At 35.3% G+C, this 26657-nt stretch overlaps 1 protein-coding gene across 6 annotated transcripts in view; it reads left to right on the forward strand.

Annotated features, from left to right (window-relative positions):
- LOC131802036 (AP2-associated protein kinase 1-like) overlaps window positions 1-26657 on the forward strand; it is a 49538-nt gene that overhangs the window by 8042 nt on the left and 14839 nt on the right. For 4 of the 6 annotated variants that reach the window (XM_059121371.1, XM_059121373.1, XM_059121374.1 and 1 more), the window contains exons 2-7: window positions 4600-4721; window positions 4787-4920; window positions 4985-5537; window positions 5605-6212; window positions 18286-18620; window positions 18688-18903. In XM_059121371.1, the coding sequence (XP_058977354.1) occupies window positions 4600-4721; window positions 4787-4920; window positions 4985-5537; window positions 5605-6212; window positions 18286-18620; window positions 18688-18903 (1968 nt within the window). Of the gene's footprint in view, window positions 1-4599; window positions 4722-4786; window positions 4921-4984; window positions 5538-5604; window positions 6213-18285; window positions 18621-18687; window positions 18904-19207; window positions 20505-25940; window positions 26021-26657 lie in introns of those variants that run through there. The other 2 variants (XM_059121372.1, XM_059121375.1) reach the window with 2 other exon arrangements.

Here is a 26657-nt window from a genome sequence, read left to right on the forward strand (position 1 = left end):
TGGGAAATTCCTTTGAATATTAGTTTCTAATTTTCAAAACTTAGTTCCGACTTTCTATTTATATATGGAAACATAAGTTGGATTTGCTTATTAATTTTGTCCACAATGTACGGAAAGTGGTTCTTGAAATTTATTCTAGTGTCAAGTATGATACCCAAGTACTTGACGTTGGTTTTCCAGTTTATGTTCTGATTATTAAACAGGATTGGCCTATGTGGAACGAGACGTCAGCAACGCTTTCTCGGGAAATAGATAGCTTCAGTTTTATCTGTATTAAGTAGGATCTTCCATTTGAAAAAATATTTATTTTGCTCTGATAGTGCTTTCTCTAGGCTTGCAATAATATTGTAGGATGAAGTTCCAGAACATAGTATTGCAGTGTCGTCCGCGAAAAATGAACCGATGCATTCTGGTATAATTGGGATGTCTGATGTGTAAATGTTATACAAGATAGGCAAGAGACAGGATCCTTGAGGACAACCAGCAGTGATCGATTTTCTGACAGAAGCAAATGGCGCTATCAAGTCATAAAATTATCTATCAGATAAGAACCTTTGTATCATTTTTATGATTTTATTTCATCCATTCCCGGAGATTTACCTTCTTTCAATTGCTTTAGTAGTTCACGTACTTTTTCAGAGTATATTAAAAATTGTTCAGCTGTTTCGGAACTATTTTGTTTAACTTCTAAAGCTATTTTATTTACCTCTTCGCAAGCTATAGCATTACTCAATTGACCGCTCGTTAAGTGGTTTTGTTAAAAATGTTCTGCACTTTTCATTGACGTATAATAAGCTATATCATTTTTTACTATCGTCGGAATTTGTTTGTTCTTTTTCTTTAAAAACGGTTTGGATGATCTGTCTAATGAAGATAACATTGTGTTCCAAGACTTGTTTCTGTGAACCAACAATTTCTTCGTTTAGCCGATTTAAAATTCCTGGAATAAATATTTCTATGTTGGATTAGTGTTTTTATATGGTTTGGTATAGTGTTTATAGGTGTAGTAAGTTTTCTTTTGGGAACGCCGTATTCAACAGCCGGTTTAACAATTTCTGAAAACACGGTGGTCGGTTTCGTTGATCTCGAGCATGGATCTATTACTATAATCTGACGGCAAATTATTGTTTAAGTACCTTCGATACCGATTCCAATTAGCTTTTCTGTAGTTGTAGAAAAATGTATAATTTGTTTCCGGAATTGATCTAATTTCTCATATAACAATCTTTTTATGATTTTGTAAATCTAAAACGAAAAGTTTCCTCAAAGCCCTCAGTATTGTAATATAACAATAAAGAATTTGTCACAGATTTTTTTGTCACAACTTATTCCAGTACATCTTGCCAAATTAAAGATTCGTATCCTTATAAGTTATCACAGGCTGATCAAATTTGTATGCCTTTTCTACAACGTCAGGAGGTGTCCAATAGTCTGCGTAGTTTGAAATCGATTAAATGTCCAGGGCCGGATGGCATACCTAATATAATTCTTAAATATTGTTCAGAAACATTAGCACTTCCTCTAACTATATTGTTTAATTGTTCACTTAAATTTGATCACTTTCCTACTTTCTGGAAAAAATCTTATATTATACCTTTACATAAGTCTGGTAGTCTTATTGAGGTTTCAAATTATAGAGGAATTGCAAAATTAAGTGTAATTCCAAAATTGTTCGAAAAATTAATCACTGCCGTAATTTCACTGAAAATTCAATCTATATTGGGTCCATATCATCATGGTTTTCGTAGTGGTCTTTCAACTACAACAAATCTTATACAATTTACGTCAACAGTAATAAAAGGTTTTGTTTAGCGTAAACAAACTGATACTGATTTCAGTAAAGCTTTTGATATAAATTAAATTGTATGGGTTTCAACACAAACTTAGTCAAATGGATATCATCTTACTTACAAGATAGATCACAACTAGTTTTGTTTGAAGTGTATCAATCCAAAACGATTAACGTTCCATGGGTGTTCCGCAAGGAAGTCACCTTGGACCGGTCCTTTTTCTTTTATTTATCATCGATTTACCTAATTCCATAAATTACTCGAAATTGTTAATGTACGCAGATGATGTTAATTTATTCATTTCCCATAATTGTGATAAACAAGCTAGTTAACTTCAAAACGATTTAGATAGCCTTTTTCAATGGTGCAGGTTAAATTGTATGGAGTTAAATTTATGCAAATGTAAGCATATGTGCTTCTCCAGATCTTCTTCTCTAATATTGCAATATAATATTGACAGTCATTCATTATCAACTGAAGATTCATTTGTCGATCTAGGCCTCTTGATGGATCCAAAATTAAATTTTAATAGCCATGTAATATCAATAGTAAATAAAGCAAATGGTGTTTTAGGTAACAAAACAGTTATTTACGTCTCTTGTTAGACCTATATTAGAATACGGTTATGTTGTATGGGTTCCTCAATATGCAATATATTCAGATAAAATAGAATCCGTGCAAAAACAATTTCTGCTATTTGCCTTACGAGGTTTACATTGGAATAGTGATTTTGTTTTGCCTTCTTATGCTAGCAGGCTAAAATTAATTAGATTGCCTACACTTAAAAGCAGACGTATTATATTGAACTCCATGTTTGCACTAAAAATATTAAATGGTAATATACCTTCAGATTTCCTAATCTCATCTATTAGAATTAATGTTTCGTTTAGATCTAGTAGATACTACCAATTATTATATACTGATTTTCACCGCACGAATTAGTAAAATGTGTGTCGACTTTAATTCTGTGTACTGTATTGCAGATTTGGTATGAGTTTAGAAATTATTAAATCTAGAATAATTTTATTTTTAAACAATTAAAATACATGTTTTATTATTTAACAAACTAGCTGATGAATTAGATTCTGTAGCTGGCTTTCAATTTCCTACTAAATTCCCATTATGATGCGGATCATGACGTGTACGCGATCCCTTCGTAAAGGGAGGTCGCCCCCTCGGTCGACAGGGGTGGGAATGTGAGGCGTGGGAACGTTCGATTAAAAAAAAAGAGGTATGTGATCGGATCCGAGATCATTTATTGTTTTAGTTAATTAGGTCTAAGTTCGAAGGTTGTCTCCTAGTGTCGGCTGGAATATACCAGCAATCTTGAGAAAACAGAATTAGGAAATTGTTCTGTTGGTATTTTTCATATAAAATATTTCCCCAAGAATTATTCCTGGAACAACCCCAAGAATGAAGTTTCTATTTGAGGTAGTTAACTTTAGGATGTTTAAAGCATATAATCGTCTCCTTGTTGATAGATCTTTGGTCCCACCATTAAAGTAGCTTGAGTATATATTTAAGAAGCCGTTTTCGGTAGAAAGTGGGACACCAATGTTTTCGATCAATGACGTATTTATTATGGGTAATAATTAGTGAACTATTCCCTTTTTAACCAAAAAGGCAACTCCACCCCCTCTTTGATCATGTTGATTGGTTGATATTTTTGTCTAGTCTCGAGAAATGATTTTCTCGCAGGACATTGATTTATGGTTTCCGTTAGAGTTAGCACATTTTACTGTGGTATTTTACATTCGGCAGTATGGTGATTTCCACCGCAATTAGCACAAAAAATTTTAACGTTGCCACAATTTGAGCCGTGGTAGTTGTAATATTCAGTAAATTTATTTCTGCTAGATCTTTTATATTCCCAGCGAATTTTTAAGTGATTGAAATCGGAATAGCGCAGTCGTAGTTCTTTAAATCTTATTGACTTCCTTTGAAATTAAACAACGTAGATAACATTTTCTAGAGAGGTCTTCTCAATTTTCCTTGTTACAAGCTTAACAACGACAAATTTGAGACCCATATTAGTAAACACAGTTCGGTCCAATTGAAATTTTTCTAATTGAATAATTCGTTATCTTTAGAATTCTGCATAGCTCATATATCTGTTCAATTTTGCACTTTAATATGATGATTGGGGCACCTTAACTTTTATCGATGAATCAATAATAACTTCATCATTATTAGTGCTAACGTCATCATATATCCGGTTATTCGAATTACAAATCGGAAATTACCTTAATTATATATGAGTTAAGGATCTAAAAAAACACAATGATACGAATTACAAATCGGAAATTACCTTAATTACCGAATCGGATTTACCTTAATTATATATGAGTAAAGGATCTAAAAAAACACAATGATATGAACCATATTTGCTGATTTTTTTAATACGGGATTCGGTAATAGAACAAGAATACAGTTTTCATTTGCTATTTTTCTTTCGAAATGAGTTGAATGACCAGAAATTTTCCATGGAAATGTAAAGCCAAAAAAAAAAAATCACACGCTGTACACGCCCCATTGTTGGTTCATCAGGCATATTAGTGTGGATGGCTTATGAAAGCCGAACGTGGATCAGTAGCATTGGTTTCGAATATATTTTATTCAACTATTTTTAACCAACTATTTTTAAGCCATCGATGATTATTGGCTAAGTAATGAATATATTAGAAATGTTAATGAAATATGTATCTAAAATATTAAAATCAGTTGGAAAAATACTGATATTAGTTCGCAAATAGTATTTATTAATTATTCGATTTTTAGAACTATTCTAACATCAATTTCTCATATTTAGGAGGATTCGCCATGGTGTTCCTTGCAAGAGGAAATGTGGGCAATACAAAATATGCGCTTAAGCGAATGTATGTCAACAATGAACACGACCTTAACGTAGCTAAGAGAGAAATACAAATCGCAGTAAGGCAATCGGATACAGTAGCACCAATCCAGTTTTTACAAGACCGATGTTTCTTTTTTTCCAGAGCAATCTAAATGGCCACAAGAATATAATAGGATATATTGATTCCAGCATAACACATACTGGAAATGGGGTTTGCGAAGTACTGTTACTAATGCCGTATTGTAAAAATCATATGCTGTCTATGATGAATGCGCGGTACGTAAAAAATAGTCTAAAGTTTTTATTTAATCTTAACGATACTATGTGTAATTATATCTAGCTTACAAGTAGGGTTTACGGAACAGGAAGTTTTGACTATATTCTGTGATATCGCCGAAGCAGTCTCTAGACTACATTATTGTCAAACTCCAATTATACATCGTGATTTGAAAGTAGAAAATATTTTACAAAATGATGCCGGAAACTTTGTTCTCTGCGATTTTGGATCAGCAACGGCGAAAGTTTTAAATCCCCAACAGCATGGCGTTTCTGCTGTGGAAGAGGAAATTCAGAAATATACGACACTCTCATACAGAGCACCTGAAATGGTAGATCTTTTTAGTGGAAAAAATATAACAACAAAGGCTGATATTTGGGCACTGGGATGTTTGTTGTATAAACTTTGCTTTTTTACATTACCTTTTGGAGAGAGCACCTTAGCCATTCAGAATGGGACTTTTTCTATCCCAGATAATTCAAAATATTCTAGGGGCATGCATCAGTTGATTCGATTCATGTTAGAGACCGATGCGGAAAAACGACCAAATATTTGGCAAGTTTGCGATGTTGCTTTTCGACTAATTGGCAAAGACAATCCGGTCCAGAATTTGCAAGTATGTACTTTAATTTTTAACAAGAAATAATACTATAACTTTTTTAAATTGTTTTTTTTAATTGCAGAAAGTACCAGCTTTTACTCTTGATCAGTTGCCAATTCCACCATTTGAAAGCGAAACTAAACGCACTTTGACAACAATTACAAAAGCTGTCAAGCCGCAAACTGTCAATATAGTGGAATCTGGTACAAGCGTGGCACCAAGACAAAGGCCTAAGGGATCTTCAGCCGTCAACATACAGAAACCGCTAGGATTAGGTTTGCCACCAAGTCCTTCTCCACGTACCAATATTACATCCCCTCAACCTCAACAACCAGTAGCGGAACAATTTCAAGTTAACTTCCCCACCACTGCAAATGTAGATTTATCGAATACGACTACCGTGAAGAGCTCGTCCGAAGTACTTGTCAATGCAACAAGCTCCAATAATATCCCTTCCGAAAAATTGAGTAGTTTGTTTGATGCAACCGGGTTCCCAGATCCATTTAGCGAGTCTATTGCGCCCAAAGCACAGCAAGATGAAAGCGTGGATAGAAATATTGTATCTTCAAAGGACACAAGTGTGGAATCATCTAATGTATGCGATCAACTTCTGTCGCCCCCAAAAACTTCCCTGCAAAATGCTGCATCTGGACATCGTCGTAACGTTAGTGATACTTCGGCTTTTAACAAGTAAGTTCTTTTTAGAAAATACACATACATTTTATTGCTCCAATGTGTGAATAGCAGATGCCCCATCAACGCTAATGTCGTTGCAATTTCTGTATGATCAAGCTCTCAATATATGTTGGATTGTGGCACTGTAATCTTAGACCGCTTGTAAAAAATCGCACCCTCTCAATACATTTGGATAAAATTATATGATGCTCAAAGAGATATACAAAAAATAATTTGCCGAAAGTTTAAATAAGCCGAGTCTGGTCGAGCCCAATTTTATTGCCGAAAATATAAAAAAAAATATAATCCTTTTTTAAATTACAACAATCAAATGAAGTATTTAGTCGACACTTACGTTTTGTCGCGATGCGAAATTAAACAAAAATTCAACTCTAGTGCTCTAGAAATAAAACGAACATTTTTTGAGTTGTCGCCCAAACTAAATAGCCAACGTACTTGCTTCCCAATAATGGTAATATGGAAACATAAATAAATACAAACCGACTTTTTAAAGACTTCTTCAAATTTCTACTTTTGCAAAATCCAAATGTTCACATTTTTTATTGATCGTTTCTCTTTCAACATCCAAAAAATATGTTAGAGCAAATGTCTTTTCGACTCGATAGGTCTGGTTAGCTTAATTTCGACCACAAACTCTGTTTTATATTGCTAATTAAATTTAAAAGTAGATGTCCATTACCAATAACATTTTCGCTAAGCGAGTGTGAATTCCGTCACATTTATCCTAGCTGTAGCTGAATGCAATTCGTATTTTATTTTATTTTTAACTCGTATCATATTTGTTGTTATTAATAAACAAATATATTATAACGAGGGAATCAAATATCCCTATTGTTGGATATCAAGCAAACAGTTCTAGAATTCAATAGTATGTCAGAGAAATGTAAATAATGAGCTTCCGGAGAAAATAAGTTCCGAAATAGAACTGTGTTGTTGTTGTTGTAGCAGTAGTACATGTATGTGTTTGCGTTCTGCTAATCTGGTTCCAGCTCCAGGTTTACAAATTCGGCTACTTTAACGGGCTGTAGCCATAGGTCTTCTGGAGTGAATTGAGTAGGTTTGGCTGAGCAATTAAAAAGGTGTAGCGTATTGTGCGGGCATGTATCGTACGCCGGGTAGGCGTCACGCACATCTTCATCAATTCGTGCCCAATACGAATTGAGACGACTACACCATCCTGAACGTAATTGCGCCAAAACTACCCTGGTTTGTCTAGGCAGCTGACGTTCTTCAGCTGCTATGGATGGGGGGTGGACTCCGAGGACGGCATTCACTTTATAACTGTGTGTGTGAATGCCACTCAGACCTGCCTGATAGGCTTCTTGATCTAGAGGTTCTTTCTTGTAGCGCTGGACCTCCCTCTCTAGATCATGTATGTCCTTCCTGACACGCCTGGGTGGGGGAGAGTGTTGGGATGACTCTCACGGTAACACCCAAGCAGGTGCTGCAACGAAAGCATATGATTATGCTGACGTAAGGGAAGGACCTGCCTGATAGGCTTCTTGATCTAGAGGTTCTTTCTTGTAGCGCTGGACCTCCCACTCTAGATCATGTATGTCCTTCCTGACACGCCTGGGTGGGGGAGAGTGTTGGGATGACTCTCACGGTAACACCCAAGCAGGTGCTGCAACGAAAGCATATGATTATGCTGACGTAAGGGAAGGACCTGCCTGATAGGCTTCTTGATCTAGAGGTTCTTTCTTGTAACGCTGGACCTCCCTCTCTAGATCATGTATGTCCTTCCTGACACGCCTGGGTGGGGGAGAGTGTTGGGATGACTCTCACGGTAACACCCAAGCAGGTGCTGCAACGAAAGCATATGATTATGCTGACGTAAGGGAAGGACTTTCGCCTCCTCATGTAGATGTTCCACTGGTGTCATAAGGAGGCACCCTGTCGCAGTTCTCAGGGCAGCGTTCTGGCAGGTCTGGATATGCTTCCACTGCGTAGCACTAGTATTCGCAGACCACACTGGAGCCGCATAGCTGACCACAGACCGACCTATCGCGTTATAAGAGGTCAACAAGGTTTCTTTGTCCGCACCCCAAGAGCTGCCGGCTAGCGCCTTGAGGACCTTGTTCCTACTTTTCATCTTGTCGCAGATAGCTGTAGCTTGCACGGACGACTTGAACATGCTATCGAACGTTACCCCAAGAATCTTGGGGTAGTTCGTGGTCGGTATTAGATTCCCCTCGACCTGAACATTCAGCTGTGTTCTCATCTCCGCAGACCATGTGGTAAAGAGTGTAGCCGTTGACTTCTTGGCGGATATTTTCATATTACTCGCGTGGAAGTATGCGGCAAGCTCCGCGAGATAGGGGTTCACCTTTCGCATATGTCATCGACCACTGGACCCGACGCCATGATCGTACAATCATCCGCATACGTTACGATCTCAATGCCGTCTGGAGGGCGAGGAATTCCGGAAAGGTAGAGGTTAAACAGTTCCGGAGATATCACCCCACCTTGGGGAACTCCTTGTTTCACTCTACGTGATTTGGACTTCTTGTTCCGGAATTCCACGTACGACTGGCGTCCACACATATAGTTGATTATCCAACGTTTCAAACTTGGCCGGAGGGTAGTTCTCTGTACGTCCTCAAACAGTGTGGCATGATTGACCGTATCAAATGCCTTTGATAGGTCAAGGGCTACCAACACTGTTCTGTCACACGGCCTGTTCTGGTTCAGTCCTCTACTAATATGTGTGGAAATGGCGTGTAATGCTGTTGTGGTACTATGTTGTGGACGGAATCCGTGCTGGTGGTTGGCAACTGTATAGCTTCCTCTAATGCTGGGGAGGAGTAAAGCCTCAAGAGTCTTTGCTACTGGCGACAAAAGCGAAATCGGCCTGTTCGATTCGCCTTTTCTGGCATCCTTGTCTGGCTTCAGTAGCGGTTTTCCAGGTTTCGGGCACTATGTGAGTGGCTAGCGACAAATTGAGAACTTTCGTTAAGTACTCGACTCCCGGCGTATCCAGCTGCTTCAACTTACCATTGAGATTCCGTCCGGGCCCAACGCTTTGGATGACTTAGCGTTACGTTACGTCGTTAAAAGTGACTGAGGTCCTATCATCCTTTTTTCCAGGGTTCGAGAGCGACTTATCCGTTACCCACAGCTTACTCATATCGGTTCCAATGTTGCAGCACTTCAGATGGTCTAGCCACTTTTTCCTCTTATGCTCCTGTACCAACCGGTTGACTTCCACTGTCAAATCACTGATTCTAGGATCAGTAGGGTTGGTACGACGGAGATCATCACGCTCGTTTGCTAATCCCGCTGCCTCTGCTGGGAAGTTTGGTCTTATCTCGGGTATTCGACCAGCAGGTATATAGCGAGCGGCTGAAGCTCTGATGATGTTTCGGAAAATCCTTTCTGCTACCCGAACATCAGAAGGGTTGGGCAGTTCTCTGAAGTGGCGGTTGGTGAATTCTCTGAATTCTGGCCAGTGAGCTTTCCCATGGTTAAGGAAAGTGCGGCGTTCAGAGGTTATGAAATCGGGCGACCTGCTTATGGAGACGATTATCGGGAGATGGTCTGAGCCAAGAGAAATGACGGGTTGCCAAGTCACGTCATTTATCAGACCGGGTGACACTATGGTTAAGTCTGGCGAACTGTGACACTCTCCTCTTATTCGGGTGGGGGCATCCTCGTTAACCGTGCAGAATGTGGAGCAGTCAATCTGCTCTGCCAACGCTGATTCCCTTTGGTCATTACCTAGGACGGAATGCCACAACTCATGGTGGGCATTAAAATCCACTAGTACCAGACGGTTATTGCCTACCAATAATGGGCTAATATCAGGCAAATAACGCGGTTTACAGCTATTAATCGGCGGGATATACACATTAAGCACCTCTACCTCGGCAGTTCCACACTTGACTGCTACTCCCATACATTCCATGTATGGGTCACTAGAGACTAGCTCAAGCGTGATAGGTCTGTACTGAACAGAATGGTGTAAAAGGAACGCTAATCCCCCACCTCCACTTCTGGTGCGATCCTTCCTTAGTACGTTGTAACCATAACAACGTTGTAGGCTGCAATTTTCACTCAGCTTGGTTTCCTGCACCGCTGCGATCTTAATATTCCTCCGACTCATAAATTCCACTATCTCATCCATTTTGCCTCGAAGTCCGTTGCAATTGAATTGCAAGAATTATGCACAATCCGGATGCACGAAGAAGTGGACTCGCTGGGGACTACGTTACTGCAGCAAGTCGCAACATAATCCCTTTCGCTGTAGTCTCGCTAACGCCTTAGTCCGGAACAGTTCTTGAAGTGCACCCATTCTCTGCATCCAATACATCGCACCGAGACAGATCTGTGGTGGATAACATTCTGACAAACCGAGCAGAACCAAGGTCCGGGGTTTTCCTCAATCCCGGTACGGACCAATAAAATCCGGAGCAAGCATTCCGGGATATGCTGCTCCCAATGCAGAAAAATAAACAAACACAAACATATACATACTGGGTTGGCAGCCGCTGGCCGACACGGAATCTTGTTGTTTCGGGTCAATCCGGTATCGTAGAACCCGCTGCCGTGGGATTGATAGAACTGTGTTGTTGTTGTCTTCGCCTCCTCATGTAGGTGATCGACAGGTGTCATGAGAAGGCACCCTGTTGCGGTTCTAAGGGCGGCATTCTGGCAGGACTGAACATTTTTCCACTGCGTAGCACTGACGTTGGCGGACCACACCGTAGCCGCATAGTTTACCACAGACCGGCCTATCGCGTTGTAAGAGGTCAACAAGGTTTCCTCATCAGCTCCCCAAGTACTGCCGGCCAGAGACTTGAGGACCTTGTTCCTACTTCTAATCTTGTCGCAGATAGCAGTGGTATGCGCGGACGACTTAAAGAGGCTATCGAATGTGACCCCTAATACCTTGGGGATAGAACTGTGTTGGCATGTTTGTTCGGGATACCATAGTATTTTGTTGTTGCAAAAGGATCTGTCTTAATCCCATTATTGTTGTTTTTAGACAACCAACGTTTTTTTATAGTGGATAACGATGGTAATGTTTACCAGGGGGAAAGGCAGGGAACACCTATGTTTTGGTTCCTCTTCCATTGAGCATACGATCTCGTCACTTGGGTAATTTTTTTTTGTCATAGGAGTTAATTTTAAAATAATTCCTGGGAAGAATATCCCAGACAAAAAACAAGGGAACTGATGAGGATTTGTGGTTCTCTCCGAAACCTAGGTATTCTCTGCCTTACCCCCTGGTAAACAACTGAAGATACGATATAGAGTTCAAAACTTCATGTGAACACTGTTTTAAATATGTATGTTATTTACGACAAATACCCTATCCGCAAACTGTTGTATTTAAACGCAATCGATGTAAAGATTTTAAAGAAATTTATTGACAAAGCACGATTCAGTTAGAGGTTTTTAAAAGAATATTTGTGTAAAAAATAGATGGCAAATGTGTTATTTATTTATTTATTTTTTTTGTTACTTTTCAATTATCGTTTTTAAGACACACTGCATAGCTTAATAACCAAACAAAAACCTGTAAGATAAGACACAGGTCGGGCGGTGCAGACTTTATGATACCCAAAGCCACTGTGAATATTTTGTAGAGTCACCTGAAGCAAATAAACGTTCGTATTGGCAATTCAAGTATTCATTGCGTATTGAGGTTTTAAAGCGGAGAAAATATAAAATCGGTTGATACTTACCTACGAAGACTATATTTTAATCGATTTCCACTAAACTTGACCTACATAAATTTATGTTGTATGTGACCTGTTGGATGAAAAAACTTAATTGGACAAATGTGTCATACTAGATGAAAATCTATATCGAAGATATATCCCAATCTGTAGTGGGATTCTCTAACTAATTTTTTGTAACCGAGAAATATCGGTGACAATTATAGGATTGCAGCTATTTCATCTCGATTTTTTGTGCGCAATTTTTGAAAAACATGTTTTCTAGATTCAAAACTTACAAATGTCATTCAATTGACTCAGAAATCCGCGTAAAATTAAAAAAAATTCTGTAAACAGATCGGAATCTGAAGGCCTTCTAATAGTACCATGGGCATTTCTAAGCTGCATATATCTTGAACCAAACATCACTGAATTTTTCAATTTTTAGGCACGTAATGTCAATTTGGACATATATAGGGAAATTATAGCTATATTTCACCAGATTTTAACCAATTTTCATAAACTTACCTATCGACTGAATTATATGCCAATTCTATCTATCTACCATTCTAAAATTGAACCGTGTTTGGCCCAAACAATAAACTATTCGTTTTGTTTTAATCGGACAATAAATGTGACCAGCAATGTAATTTCATTACAAACATAAATGGACAGTTTAGCAGAATTCGACAAAGATTGCATTCTGCCAACAAAAGATGTCCCATTTTCTCCTTTTCATAGTAAATAGTAAAAGAATATTCTTTTTATCGCTTAATAAACTTATACATATTGGAAGTATATATATTTTATTTTTTGCTAATGTGGGAAATCGGCAAATCGTATACATTTATCTGCGATGCACATATTGGTAGGAAAGTTTTGTCGCATTACTATATATCAATTATAAATAAAAAATTAATAACTCTATTGTAGAACTTTTCAAAAAGTTGTGTGCCCCAACCTGTCATTCGATTGTTAGTTTTTTCCATTCCATATATATATACTTAGCTGTTTTCATTTTACATTTTCGTTTTTTGTTGATCATTTCCACTTCAATAAAGAAACTCTTGCTCCTTCCGTTTTTTGCGGAAAGAGTGATTAAAACTTAATCGATAAGAAAGTGTATTTTTTTCATTCTAAAAATAATGTGTGATGCTACATGCAGGGATCTTAATATTGTAATGACTTATAACAAATGTTATCTACGCAGGTTCATATCGTTGTATAAACCCTAATATAACAGCTACATTCGGCATTTTTAAGATTTTAACAGAATTTTTAACGGATTTTATTGTTTTTGAGAATTGCCAAATTCGTTCCAAATGGTGTATGGTATTCAAAGTTCGGCCCGGCCGAACTTACTGCTTTTTAACTTGTTTTACACTGTAATGTAGTTTTTATCCACTTGCAAGTTAATGTTATGTAGTTGGGTTTTTACCCATATTGTTGCTGCAGAATAAAAGAAAATCTTTAATAATGAATATTGTGAGGTAAAGTCCATTTTGAATGTTCCCCGTCATTCCACTTGACATTTATGAGCATTTTTTTTGTTGCAAATACATGCATTGAATGGTATTATATTTTGCCCTTTAATTAATATCCCAAAGGCATCCAAAAGGTGGACCGTGTTCTATACTCTTACCCCATGCAATTGACGCATAATTGCAGCCAATGGAGCGAATGCAAAAACAAGGACAATTCTGTTTCTGGTATGCATATATAAATGGTGAACAGGTATGTCATCTATTCCCATGGATTCCCAATTAATTGAATGATATGCTACAAAAATATCGTCTTAAAAATGTCGTAAAGAGCACTTTAGATGGGCTTCCGCTTTCAGTATCTGCAATGAAAATTTTGAATCGATCTATACATATATCAATAACAACCCTCAAGATCCCTGCATGTAGCATCACACACTACTTTTGGAATGAAAGAATGCTACTTTCTTACCGAATAAGTTTGTCATAAGCCATTACCTTATTCAAATTTAAAACTTGAAATAAACGGTGAATAATGTAGCTAAAAACATCAAAATATCGTATATAGGGAGGAACCGCTATATCGGAGCTGTCCATAGATCTGAACCAGCATAGACAATTTTCTGTCACAGGCTGTAGCATTCATAACGAACTTCAAATACGACATCTCAAACAATTTCGGTGGGTATTATACCTAAACTCGTCAAAATACCGAATATAGGGAGGTACTGATATATGGGGACTGGGACTGCATGGACAATTTTCTGTCATAGACTGTAGTTCCTATTACGGACTCTAAATACGTAATTTGAAACAATTCCGGTGAATAATGACGCTAAAATCATCAAAATACCGAATATTGGGAGGTACCGTTATATGGGGGCTATACAAAGACGTAGACCTGCACAGACAATTTTCTGCCATAGGCTGTGGTATCCATTACGAACTTCAAATACCAAATATCAAACAATTCTGGTGAATAATGTAGCTAAAATCATCAAAACACTATACACTATAATTTACGGTAAAGTTGGTGTAGATGAAGCATCTTAGAAGAGACTGAACGTATCCCTCAAGATATAGGCATATATAATTGTAATACTTACAAATAATTCTGAAAGAACATATATCCTGTTTTTCCAATTTGTGTACGGAGCATTTCATTCTTGAAATTTCACACAGTAATGCAAAGAGATTATAGTGGCCTTTGAACAAAGCCACGAGGCAATTCAACTTTTCGTGCATTTGCGCTATATTTGCGTTCTCTGCTACATCTCCAGTATCTGTTAATACACATTAAAGGTAGCGGGGGCTGCAACGAATTTGTATGACACACTATTGGGTCTGAACGACATGACAAGACATTGAGATTTTTGTTGAATGCGTCTGATCAAAGAAGGCATAACATGACGAGCTTTTTCTCCCTATAACTTAAATAGAGAATTATACCGCATCTGGGGCTTATTCAAAATTTGTTTTTTTTTCTACCGTTTTCCATTCTATAATAGACATAATAAATAAATAAAAAGTCATCAATTTAACTGAAACATTTTTTTCCATTTTTATACCCTCCACCTTGGAAAGGTATGATTTGGTATAGCTCCCATGTAACGGTACCTCCAGATATTCGGTATTTTGATGATTTTTGTCACATTTTTTCACGGATTTGTCTAAAAATTGGTATTTGTTGGTCATAACGGGTTCTAGCTCCGGTGGCAAAACATTGCATGTAAAGGTCCACGATTTTGGTATTTGTTGGTTATAATGGGTTCTGGCTGCGGTGGCGAAACATTGTATGTAAAGGTCCACGTTTTGGTATAGCTCCCATATAACGGTACCTCCAGATATTCGGTATTTTGATGATTTTTGTCACATTTTTTTCATGGATTTATCTAAAAATTGGTATTTGTTGATCATAATGGGTTCTAGCTCCGGTGGCAAAACATTGCATGTATAGGTCCAAGATTTGGTATAGCCCCCATATAATGGTACCTCCCGATATGTGGTATTTTGATGGTTTTTGTCACATTTTTTCACGAATTTGTCTTAAAATTGGTATTTGTTGGTCATAATGGGTTCTGGCTGCGGTGGCGAAACATTGTATGTATAGGTCCACGTTTTAGTATAGCTCCCATATAACGGCACCTCCAGGTATTCGGTATTTTGATGATTTTTGCTACATTTCTTCGCGGACTTGTCTAAAAATTGGTATTTTTGTGTCCTAATGGGTTCTAGCTCCGTTGCCGAAATATTGTATGTATAGGTTCACGGTTTTGTTTGTCCCATATAGCGGTACCTCCCGATATTCAATATTTTGATGATTTTGCGACATTTTCCCTCGAATATGTCTAAAAATTGATATTTGTGGGACACAATGGGTTCTAATGTTTCCTTTACTCTAAGGTGAATTGTATTAAAAGTTTGGCTGGGCCAAACTTAATGTTTTTTTTACTTGTTTTGTATTGAGTTAATATACACGGAAACGTTTGCATTGAGTATTGTACTGTTTCATTTCCAATGTTGCGTCGTACTTCGAGAGAATACAGAACGAAACGACTGCAACCGTTTCCTATAGTTCTCTTTTCGTACGCTATTCACATGGATTCCAAATTAATTGATATGCTACAAAAATATCCTCTTAAAATGTCATAAAGAGCACTTTTGATGGGCATCCGCTTTCAGTATCTGCAATGCATTGCGTCATACAGCAGAGTAAATTTCTGTTTTGTTTTTGTTTCGACTCATCTACAAAAACAGTACGAAATAAAAACAAGTCCCGTTATCTTAATATTGGTTTTAATTCCTACTTCGAGAAAATACAGAACGAAACAACTGCAACCATTTCCTTTCTTTTTTCGTACGCTTATTTCTATTCATTGTGTTTTTAATAGAAAGTGACTTTCAGCGTCAGAAATATTTGCGTTTGAATGGTAGCCTATTTTGTCCTTTAATTAATATCCCATAAACATCCAAAAGGTGGACCCTGTTCTAAACTCTTGCCCCATGCAATTGGCCCATAATTGTAGCCAATAGAGCGAATGCATCAACAAGGACATTTCTGTTTCTGGTATGCATATAAAAATGGTGAACAGGTATGCCATCTATTCCCATGGATTCCAATAATTGAAAAAAGAAAATCATAGAACAACTTGATTGCTTCAAAACATTTTCCTTTATTTTTTTCGATAAATAAATCCCTCGATTTAATTTCATCAATTTTTTACACAGATTGTGTTGGAATACAACAATTTGTACGTTACAACACCCCAAACATGCGCTTCAACATGTGCTAATATTGTACAGAAATATCGAAACACAAAAGAAAATGTTTGTTAGTTAAAATGATAGTTCCTCCTCAAAACCGACATTTATTAAATCCGAACTCTGTTTTTAGTCAATTTTACGTATAAAAACAATTATTTTTAAATTAAATCGACTTAATACCACCAGAATTTCCTAGCTGACTTGTGATCTTAGGGCTACATACACTGGTGGCCAAAACTAAAGCAACTAAAATCGCAAAGACAATAAATGACGTGTAACTTTTACAAAAATAAACAAATCGTAGTTACTTTTCCAGTTTTAAATGAGATACTTTATTCACTTTAAAAAAACTAGAAATAAAAATACAAAAATAATTTTGAATGAAAAATAATATGTGGAAAACTAGAATGACCCAATATTTTTTTGGTCAAAACTAAAGCAACTTTTTTATTTTAAAATTATTGAATTTTGGTAGTAGTCGATAGCTTAACTATTATTTTTGATAGCAGCTGAACACTTACGAGGCATTGAATCTATTACACGCTCAATTTGATCCATGGGTATGCTATCCCAGGCATCCTGAATTCTTTGGTTAATTTGTTTCCAAATCCCGCTTGATCTTTCTGTCTACGGTACATTAAAGGTTTTCTATGGGGTTTAAGTCAGGTGATTGTACCGGCCGTGACAAAACACCTATTTTCGACCCCCGCAACCAATTGGCAAGTTTTGATGCATGTTTGGGATCATTGTCATGCTGAAATACCCAAATAAGCCGAATATTTTCCTCAGCGAAAGGGAAGAACGTTATTAAAAAAATTTTCATGTTCAGACCAGTTCTCACTACCTCTCTACGCACTGATCTCAAGCTTATATCCAATGATAGCTCTCTCACCAATTCAGTTGAACTCTTAAATGGTTGTTTTTTTTTTTTTTTTTTTGCTTTCATAATTTGTTGATCATTACGGGCTGAAGTTTTTCATGACCTTCTCCCGTTATAGACTGTTATTACTGATCCAGTTTCATAAAACCGACATAGTATACGAGAAATCACAGAAATATTTATGAAATATTTCTCGGAAATTATTTTCTGTGGTAGCTTGTTTTCATAGTCATTGATAACTTACTGTTTAATTAATGTACTGTAATTGCTTTTAGCCGTTTTTAAACTTTTTTGGGCAGAACTTAAAAAACGAAAAAAAAATACGTGTTGTTTTAAAAAACTTCTCAAAAATGATTTATGACATGCGAAATTGTTGAAGAAAGCAAAAAGCGATAAATATAACGGTAAAAACAACTGAAATTGCAGCGATCATATGAATGTACAACAGAGTTTGCTTTTGTTTTGTCCAAGCCAAAATCGGGTTAATTCACTTTATCATACATTATTTTTTATATAAAATTGAATTCTGGTTTTTTGTTTTAAGTTTTTAAAAAGTAAAAAAGTGCCTAATTTAAAACTAGCCAACATTCTAATTTCCTTAATTTTTTAAAAAAAGTTTCAAGGCATTCATTCTCTTTGCAATTTCAGTTGCTTTAGTTTTGGCACTAGTGTATATAAATGTAAATGTGACTGTTCATATTTGGAAGTTTCAATGTAAATAAAATGTATACATATTAATTTTCTCTTGTGCATTTTTTTATATATTTGTAATTAAATTATAGAACGTTTGCGAATGAAACTTCGCAGTTTCTTGCGCCATATGATCAATCTGTCAAGAGTCGCAGTGGCAATATGACTGAAGCTTCAGTTCCAGCAAACAATTATGGCGGTTCAAATCCAGGATTATTTGTGCCTCCACCACAATCATCTATTTCTAATTCAGAACTAACAAGTACTTCTCAAACACAGCAAATAAGCCGTTCCACAATGCGAGACACCATAGCAGCTCGAGTTGACGTCTGGAATCCATTTGAAGAACAACCATTTAGTCAAATGACCGAAGATAATATATTTGAAGCTGAATTCGATAAAATACGCCAAAGAGGAAGTCAAGGAAGTATGAATTCCTGAAGAAACCAGTATTCACAAATTTATGTTTATGTTAATTGTTTACATTTTATTAGGTATTAACACAAAGTCTGCCTCGACTACTTCCACTTTAACACCTACAGAGACAAATGTGGTTGGCACTGGATCTAATTCTACTGTTCCCCCAGCTACTGTTTCCAGTTCAACAACTACAGTTGGATCTACACAACAGGAAGATCCTTTTGGATCAGCACCCTTCAGTTTGCCTCCTGGTTTGAAGGAGAAGACGGCATCCCTACGTAAAACTGGAGGTAAATCATGAACTTACTTATCTTACTTTTCTCAGTGTTAATTCATTATGTAGAAAAACATTTTCCCTCGTCCTGAAGAGTAAAATAGAAAGATTCAACGTTCACTAATTGTAGTATTCAAAGCTAATATTGTGATTTAATGCTACAAATTGTGGTCATTAGTAACTGTTTAATGCATCTTTCTCCATTCCATATCAGATCTACATGTAAAAAGCTCTGATTCTCATTTTAACTAACATGGAAGTTATTAATTGTTTCTTTTGTTACCTTTCTTCTTACTCTCCCCTTTATGTTGCCTCAAAAGATAAAGACAGAATCGAGTAAATTCAAATATATATCACAATTCCTCAGTGCTTCGGGTTTTTGGTAAAGATTTTAAGCTCTCCTTTAAACAAATTACAATAGTTTTCAATCAACAGAAGTGACGTAGCGATGTTGGTCTTCAGTGAATTTTTGTAATAAGTGTTGTATGAATTTTGTTATCATCGTAATTCGGTTAAAAATGCTTTACATCATTTCTCATACGTCGGTTGTGGTGGTCTAATCTCCTAACACTTTATAACAAAACACATTAATACACGTTTAGTAGCATAGTTTACTATAAGAAAAACGAACAAAAAGAGTGCACGTATGCGAAATTTTTATTACTCTAAATTTAATTAAAGACAGTTATTTATTATAATCATATCATAGCACAACTTAGTTCTATTCTAAAAACTATTAATAAACAATATATTATGAGAGCTTTCCTCTCCATATGTTCTAATCACACAACCTGTTTGGTTCACATCATTCCTTTCTGTACAAAGCGATCGGTTTTGCAAATAACACAAAAGAACTAAAATCTATGAATCAGACTAGTCAATTGACAATACACTTCTTGTGCAAATATGCGACTTCTACAATTTCATCGGCATTATTATTTAGCAAATAGTCTTCAATTAACAGTTTTGTTCTTCGCATCTCCAGATGGAATTAAAAATAAAAAAATATATATGACAAATAGTATTTCATGGGATTATTAACGATTTTCTGGACGATTTTCTTTTTTTTTTTCTTTTTGCATATGAAATTTGAGAGCGGTTAATCTTTTTGTCAGTTAAGAATAGAGGAAAAATTGATGAAAAGAAATTCTTTATAAAAAACACATGCTAAAGTAAAAATATTGTGGCGAATCAAAATTGTATATCTAGTCCAAAATTCAAAGTTGTTCCTTTACCAATTTTATTACGTACTGTTACACTGCTAAAAAATAGTGAATTAAATGTTATATTGATAACCATGCACTAAAATACGTGTAAAAATTTATTAGTCTTATTTTCAAGTGTCTATGTATGATATGTTGATATATATTTATAAAATTACTTATACAATTAGGAGACTTTAAATATAAAAACTAATGGTTTTTCTTCATGCAAATTAATGTATTAAAATTCAAGTCTCCATGTTTATTATTTATGGAGATTATTAAACGCAAATAGCCAACACACTAGAAGTTAAGCTTAAAAATATAAAATATAACATGTAACTATGCATAAATGGACATACTCAAATGGAGTAAATAAATTAAATATAAATATATAAAAACTCTTAAAACAGTGGGAATATTGTTATTTTTGGTTATTGTATAACACATATACTTTTCATTAAATGTAATGGACGATGTTCACACGTCATTTCATCTGTCATGAATTTAATCAAACATCTGGTAATCACATTTAACACATCCTGCCCATTCTCACATTTTAATTTTAATACACAAAGATTTACTAAAATTTTGATAATTTCATATCAAATAGAATACGGTTCTGATGCTTTGTAGAGATGAAATATAACTTTTTTTACCACACTAGGATGAACAGAAAGTGTCACTGTTGGAAATGGAGTTAAATGTATTTTGCAAATTCAAATCAGGAGTTAATAATTAATACTGAGACTGGTGTGTGCTTTTGAATCTATTTTATTTATTTTGTAGAACTTCCGAGTCTAACACAAATGAATAGGTTTCAATACTTATATACATTCTCATGATGATCTTTTATCTAATGCATATATAGGACAATTTATAATGCGTCATTTTAATATTTTTACAAATTGTGTATTACTATTAACTAAACATATAACGAATGAGAATCGTTTTATTTTCATAGAACCTGGTAACATGGATATAAATTGTACTTTTTCACGATAATAGAAACGTAACAAAACATTTTTAAAATGATTATATGTCTTACACGCGTATTTGTTTCATACGGGATATGTATCATTTTGTTTTCCCTTCAATTTACAGTCCATATTCAAGTTTATCTATTATTTTATTTTACGACAATATCATCTTTGCACTTATGGTATTATCTATATCATGTCCTTCTTTGATAATGGAGAGAGTTTTAATGGCAGCGAACAAGTTATAATTATAATGAATAGATTGATAAGGTGCCTATTGGCTTCTTTGAACTCAGTACATACAATAAATAAATTGCCAAATGTTGTTTGGCTCTTTTTATGACTACATTGTCTGTTTTTATAGTTGTTTCATATAACATTATTTATATACCAAAAATCCGGCATTATTTCCACAAACTATTTTTAAAATTCTTAATTAAAAATGTTTTGTAAAGCCGTGTGCAAAGTGGAGTCCCAAACATATTAAACCACGTCTTTTCCTATGATATATGCATTTTTTATGAACATATGTTAACATAAACATATTGCGTTGTTACCAAATAATATTTAGCTGATAAAATGGACTCTTTGAGAGAATAATACCAAAACTTCCACTCAACCGAAAATATTTATTTAAAACCTAAAGCCACTTCCCGTAGAATAATAGAAGTTAACCATTATAGACCAATCGGCGCGAACCTTTTTGTGGCGTTAGAGTTTGGAAAAAGGCAGAAAACTATTATATTTAATTGGCAATCGGATAATATTTAGTGTATGAAATGAACTATTAGAATCTTTGTGTGAATAATACCAAACTTTTCCACTCAACCCCAAATATTTTAAACCTAGCACCACTTTCCGTAGAATAATAGAAGGTTACTATTATAGACCAACCGGAGCGAAACTTTGCATGGCGTTAGAGTTGGTGAATAATACATTTCCTCTAATGGAAAATATTTGTTTTGTTTCAGATTTAAGTTTACTAAAATTGAGCTCGAGGTCTTTGTTGTTTTTTAATAATATTTATTTATTATTTTCGATATTTCGTCCTCCGACGGACGACATCATCAGGAACAATACTTAAACATATAACAAGAATATAAAATCTCGCCAATTACCAACATCGACCTTGTGTTGCTGTCATCTGTTTTGTCACTATGGTGTTCTCTTCTTATTGCATTTTATTTATTATACCCTCCACCATACTATGGAGGGTATATTAACTTTGTCATTCCGTTTGTAACTCCTCGAAATACTCATGTCAGACCCAACAAAGTGTATATATTCTTCATCAGCGTAAAATTCTAAGTCGATTTAGCGATGTCCGTCTGTCTGTCTATCCGTCTGCTTTAATCACTCTATATTTCGAACTAATTAATATAGAAGGCTAGAATTTTGCACACAAGTTTGTTTTTCCAGTAGGCAGGTTAATTTCGTAAATGGGAAAGTGTAGGTCCACGTTTTCATATAGCCCCCATATAACGGTACCTCCCGATATTCGGTATTTTGATGATTTTAGCGGCATTATTTAACGGAATTGTTTTAAATTTGGTATTTGAAGTTCGAAATGGATACTACAGCCTAAGATAGATAATTGTCTGTGCAGATCCTCGTCTTCGTATAGCCCCCCTATAACGGTACCTCCCTATATTCAATATTTTGGTGATTTTAGCGACATTATTAATCGGAATTGTTTTAAACTTGGTATTTGAAGTTCGTAGTGGACTACAGCCTATGACAGAAAATTGTCTGTGCAGGTCCAGGTCTTTGTATAGGCCCCATACATCAGTACCTCCCTATATTCGGTATTTTGACGATTTTAGGTACATACCCACCAGAGGGCTGCAACGAGTATGCAAAAATTCAAGCACACTCGGTTTCTTACAAATTTTTGTTGATGCTGTCGTTTAGTTTGATCTGTATGAAATGGCCGTTTTCGCTTCGCTTCGGATCGAATCGAACGCTCAGTTTGAATCACTTCGCTCACAATCAAACATGAGTGTTCGATACGGTTTTATGTGTTCAGCAACATGAGTTGATCGAACACATGAAGTGTAGGTCCACGTTTTCATATAGCCCCCATATAACGGTACCTCCCGATATTCGGTATTTTGATGATTTTAGCGGCATTATTTAACGGAATTGTTTTAAATTTGGTATTTGAAGTTCGAAATGGATACTACAGCCTAAGATAGATAATTGTCTGTGCAGATCCTCGTCTTCGTATAGCCCCCCTATAACGGTACCTCCCTATATTCAATATTTTGGTGATTTTAGCGACATTATTAATCGGAATTGTTTTAAACTTGGTATTTGAAGTTCGTAGTGGACTACAGCCTATGACAGAAAATTGTCTGTGCAGGTCCAGGTCTTTGTATAGGCCCCATACATCAGTACCTCCCTATATTCGGTATTTTGACGATTTTAGGTACATACCCACCAGAGGGCTGCAACGAGTATGCAAAAATTCAAGCACACTCGGTTTCTTACAAATTTTTGTTGATGCTGTCGTTTAGTTTGATCTGTATGAAATGGCCGTTTTCGCTTCGCTTCGGATCGAATCGAACGCTCAGTTTGAATCACTTCGCTCACAATCAAACATGAGTGTTCGATACGGTTTTATGTGTTCAGCAACATGAGTTGATCGAACACATGAATATAAATGAGCAATCACGACCGTGATTGTCTTCTTTGAATCGAGTTCGTTTAGCGTCATTGTTTATTCAACCATTCAATCAAGTTGGGGCAGTTTATTTTGACTTTTTTAATATTTGAAATGGAAGAATATTGTGGTAGTGTGACCGAAATTGTTGCAAGTAGAAACTACACACGTGTAGGTAAAAGAAAAGGTCGAAGTTTGTGAAAAATCTTGACCAATATTGTAACAAAAAAAATATTTAAACATTTTTAGTTTACTAAATACCAATGATGTGTTTTTTTATTAAAAATATTAATTTTGTTTTGTTTTTTTTTTATTAAGTTGCTGAAGTGTAACGTACAAAAAACCCCAAAAAAAAAGAAAAAATTGTATGTTTATTAAATATAATTTGCACCAATTTCTTTAATGGGAACAGCGTTTAGTTATGAAATCCTTAGTAAAATTATAATCATGATTTCGCTCAGATTCGAACATTTGTGTTTTAATCAAATCAAATCACTCACTTAACTAGGATAAATAAAACCGATCAGACTCATCATACATGATCGACCCGTTATGAACAATTCAACATAAGTTCGTAAACAAATAACTCATGTGAGCCGTTTGATTGTGAACACAAAACTTCAATCAATTTATGTTTGATCACAACTTTATCGTATGACTTGAGCAACTCGAATGAATATGTTACATCTGACCGACTGATTGAGTTTGATTGTATTTCCACTGTGTGTGATCAAGCCTACTCAATCATACTAATTGCAGCCCTCTAATACCCACCGAAATTATTTGAGATGTCGCATTTGAAGTCAAAATTTTAACAACGTTTTTTAAAGATTTTATTTTTTGAAAATGTCCAAATTTGTTCCAGGTGGTGGAGGGTATTCAAAGTTTGGCCCGGCCGAACTTACTGCTTTTTAACATGTTTTTCTTATAAGATGTCTGTAGCTGTGTGCCAGATTCTCCGTATCTGTTTTGTAGTTTATTCGTTGTGATGTTGGGGTATTCATTATGTGAAGAGCTCCCAACATAAGTCGCTTATGGTAAAAATTTTAACAAAGTTTTTTAAACATTTTATTTTTTGAAAATGTCCAAATTTGTTCCAGATGGTGGAGGGTATTCAAAGTTTGGCCCAACCGAACTTACTGCTTTTTAACATGTTTTTCTTATAAGATGTCTGTAGCTGTGTGCCAGATTCTCCGTATCTGTTTTGTAGTTTATTCGTTGTGATGTTGGAGTATTCATTATGTGTAGAGCTCCCAACATAAGTCGCTTATGGTAGTTGCTCTCGCACTGTAGTACTCACGCTCTCTAATTCTGGTGACCGATTTATAACACTTATTCTGTTTCTCTGCAGTTTGTTGATTTTTATTATTATTATAGTATTGTTTTATTAATATAATAATAATAATAAAAAAACGCGACCAAAAATATAAGCAAAATATTTGACACAAACGAGGAAGTACCAGAACAAATACAAAATAGATTAAAGGTTTACATGGGGAATTTTCATAAAAAGATCTTAAACTTACTCATTAAACAAAAACACGAATTGAAGAAAATAAATAACAATAAAATAGAAACAACAACGGAGTCTATGAAACAAATTTTGTCGGAAAAAGATGGAAACATGTTCTTTGAATGTGAAAATGAGCTATCAAAAATATGTTGAGAGACATAAAAGAAAAACACAAAAAGAAATTCAAAGCTTTACAGGAACAACAGAAACAAGTGAAAATGAGCCATCAAATGTGAAATGAGTCACATATATAAACTGACTTTCCGAACGTTTTAAAAACTTAAAATGATACGAAGACAACAATAACACAATTGCACCAAAAACCTCTAAAACTTTACAAAAACTATTTACTCAGTTAAAACCAAAAATAGACACCATGGACAAATCGATTTTAATATACAAAATAAAATGCAATGGTATAGAAAATGAAATAAGCCAAAAATATTAAATATTACAGTTGTAAGTTCGACCGGACCCTAATTTTGAATACCTTCCGCCATTTGGAACGAATTTGGCAATTCTCAAAAACTATAAAATCAGTTAAAATCTTAGAAATACCGAATATAGCCGTTATATTAGGGTCAATACGACGACATGGACCTGCATAGGAAATTTTTTTCATAAGCCATTACAATATTCAAAGAGTTTATTCATAAAAGTACTCAAATTTTGCATCTGTGATAACCGCTATTTTAGATACAAGAATAATTTTTACCAACAAAGGAAAGGTCTTCCCATGGGATCCGCAGCATCTCCGATAGTAGCCGATATTGTGATGGAAAAGCTTTTGGATAGATGTATGGAATTCTGTGATATCAAACCTAAGTTTCTGACCAAATACGTTGACGACCTTTATGGAATAACTAAATCAAGTGCAATTAACAACCTACTGACGACATTCAATAGCTACGATCATCGCATTATGTTAACAATAGAAAAATAAATAAAAAAACACGACTACCATACTTAGTTATATTAATAACAAGGAAGGAAAACAAAATACGAACGAAATGGTACCAAAGACCTACGGCATCGGGGAGATTATTTAATTTTCATTCTAAACATCCAAAGAAAATAATAATGAACACTGCATCGAATTTCATCAATCGCGTGTTAAATATTAGCGATAAAGAATTCCATAGAGAAAATATAAAGAAAATAACATCAATACTGACTAAGAACCGCTTCCCGCTAAAAACCATAAATATTTTAATAAAACAATACCATAATAATAATAATAATAAAAATAATCAACAAACTGCATAAAAACAGAATAAGTGTTATAAATCCGTCACATATATACCCGGACTTTCCGAACGTTTTAAAAACTTCAAATGATACGAAGAAAACAATTACACAATTGCACCAAAAACCTCTAATACTTTACAAAAACTATTTACTCAGTTAAAACCA

The sequence above is a fragment of the Musca domestica genome, unplaced genomic scaffold (assembly GCF_030504385.1).
Source record: "Musca domestica strain aabys unplaced genomic scaffold, Musca_domestica.polishedcontigs.V.1.1 19, whole genome shotgun sequence".
Taxonomy (NCBI): Eukaryota; Metazoa; Arthropoda; class Insecta; order Diptera; family Muscidae; genus Musca; species Musca domestica.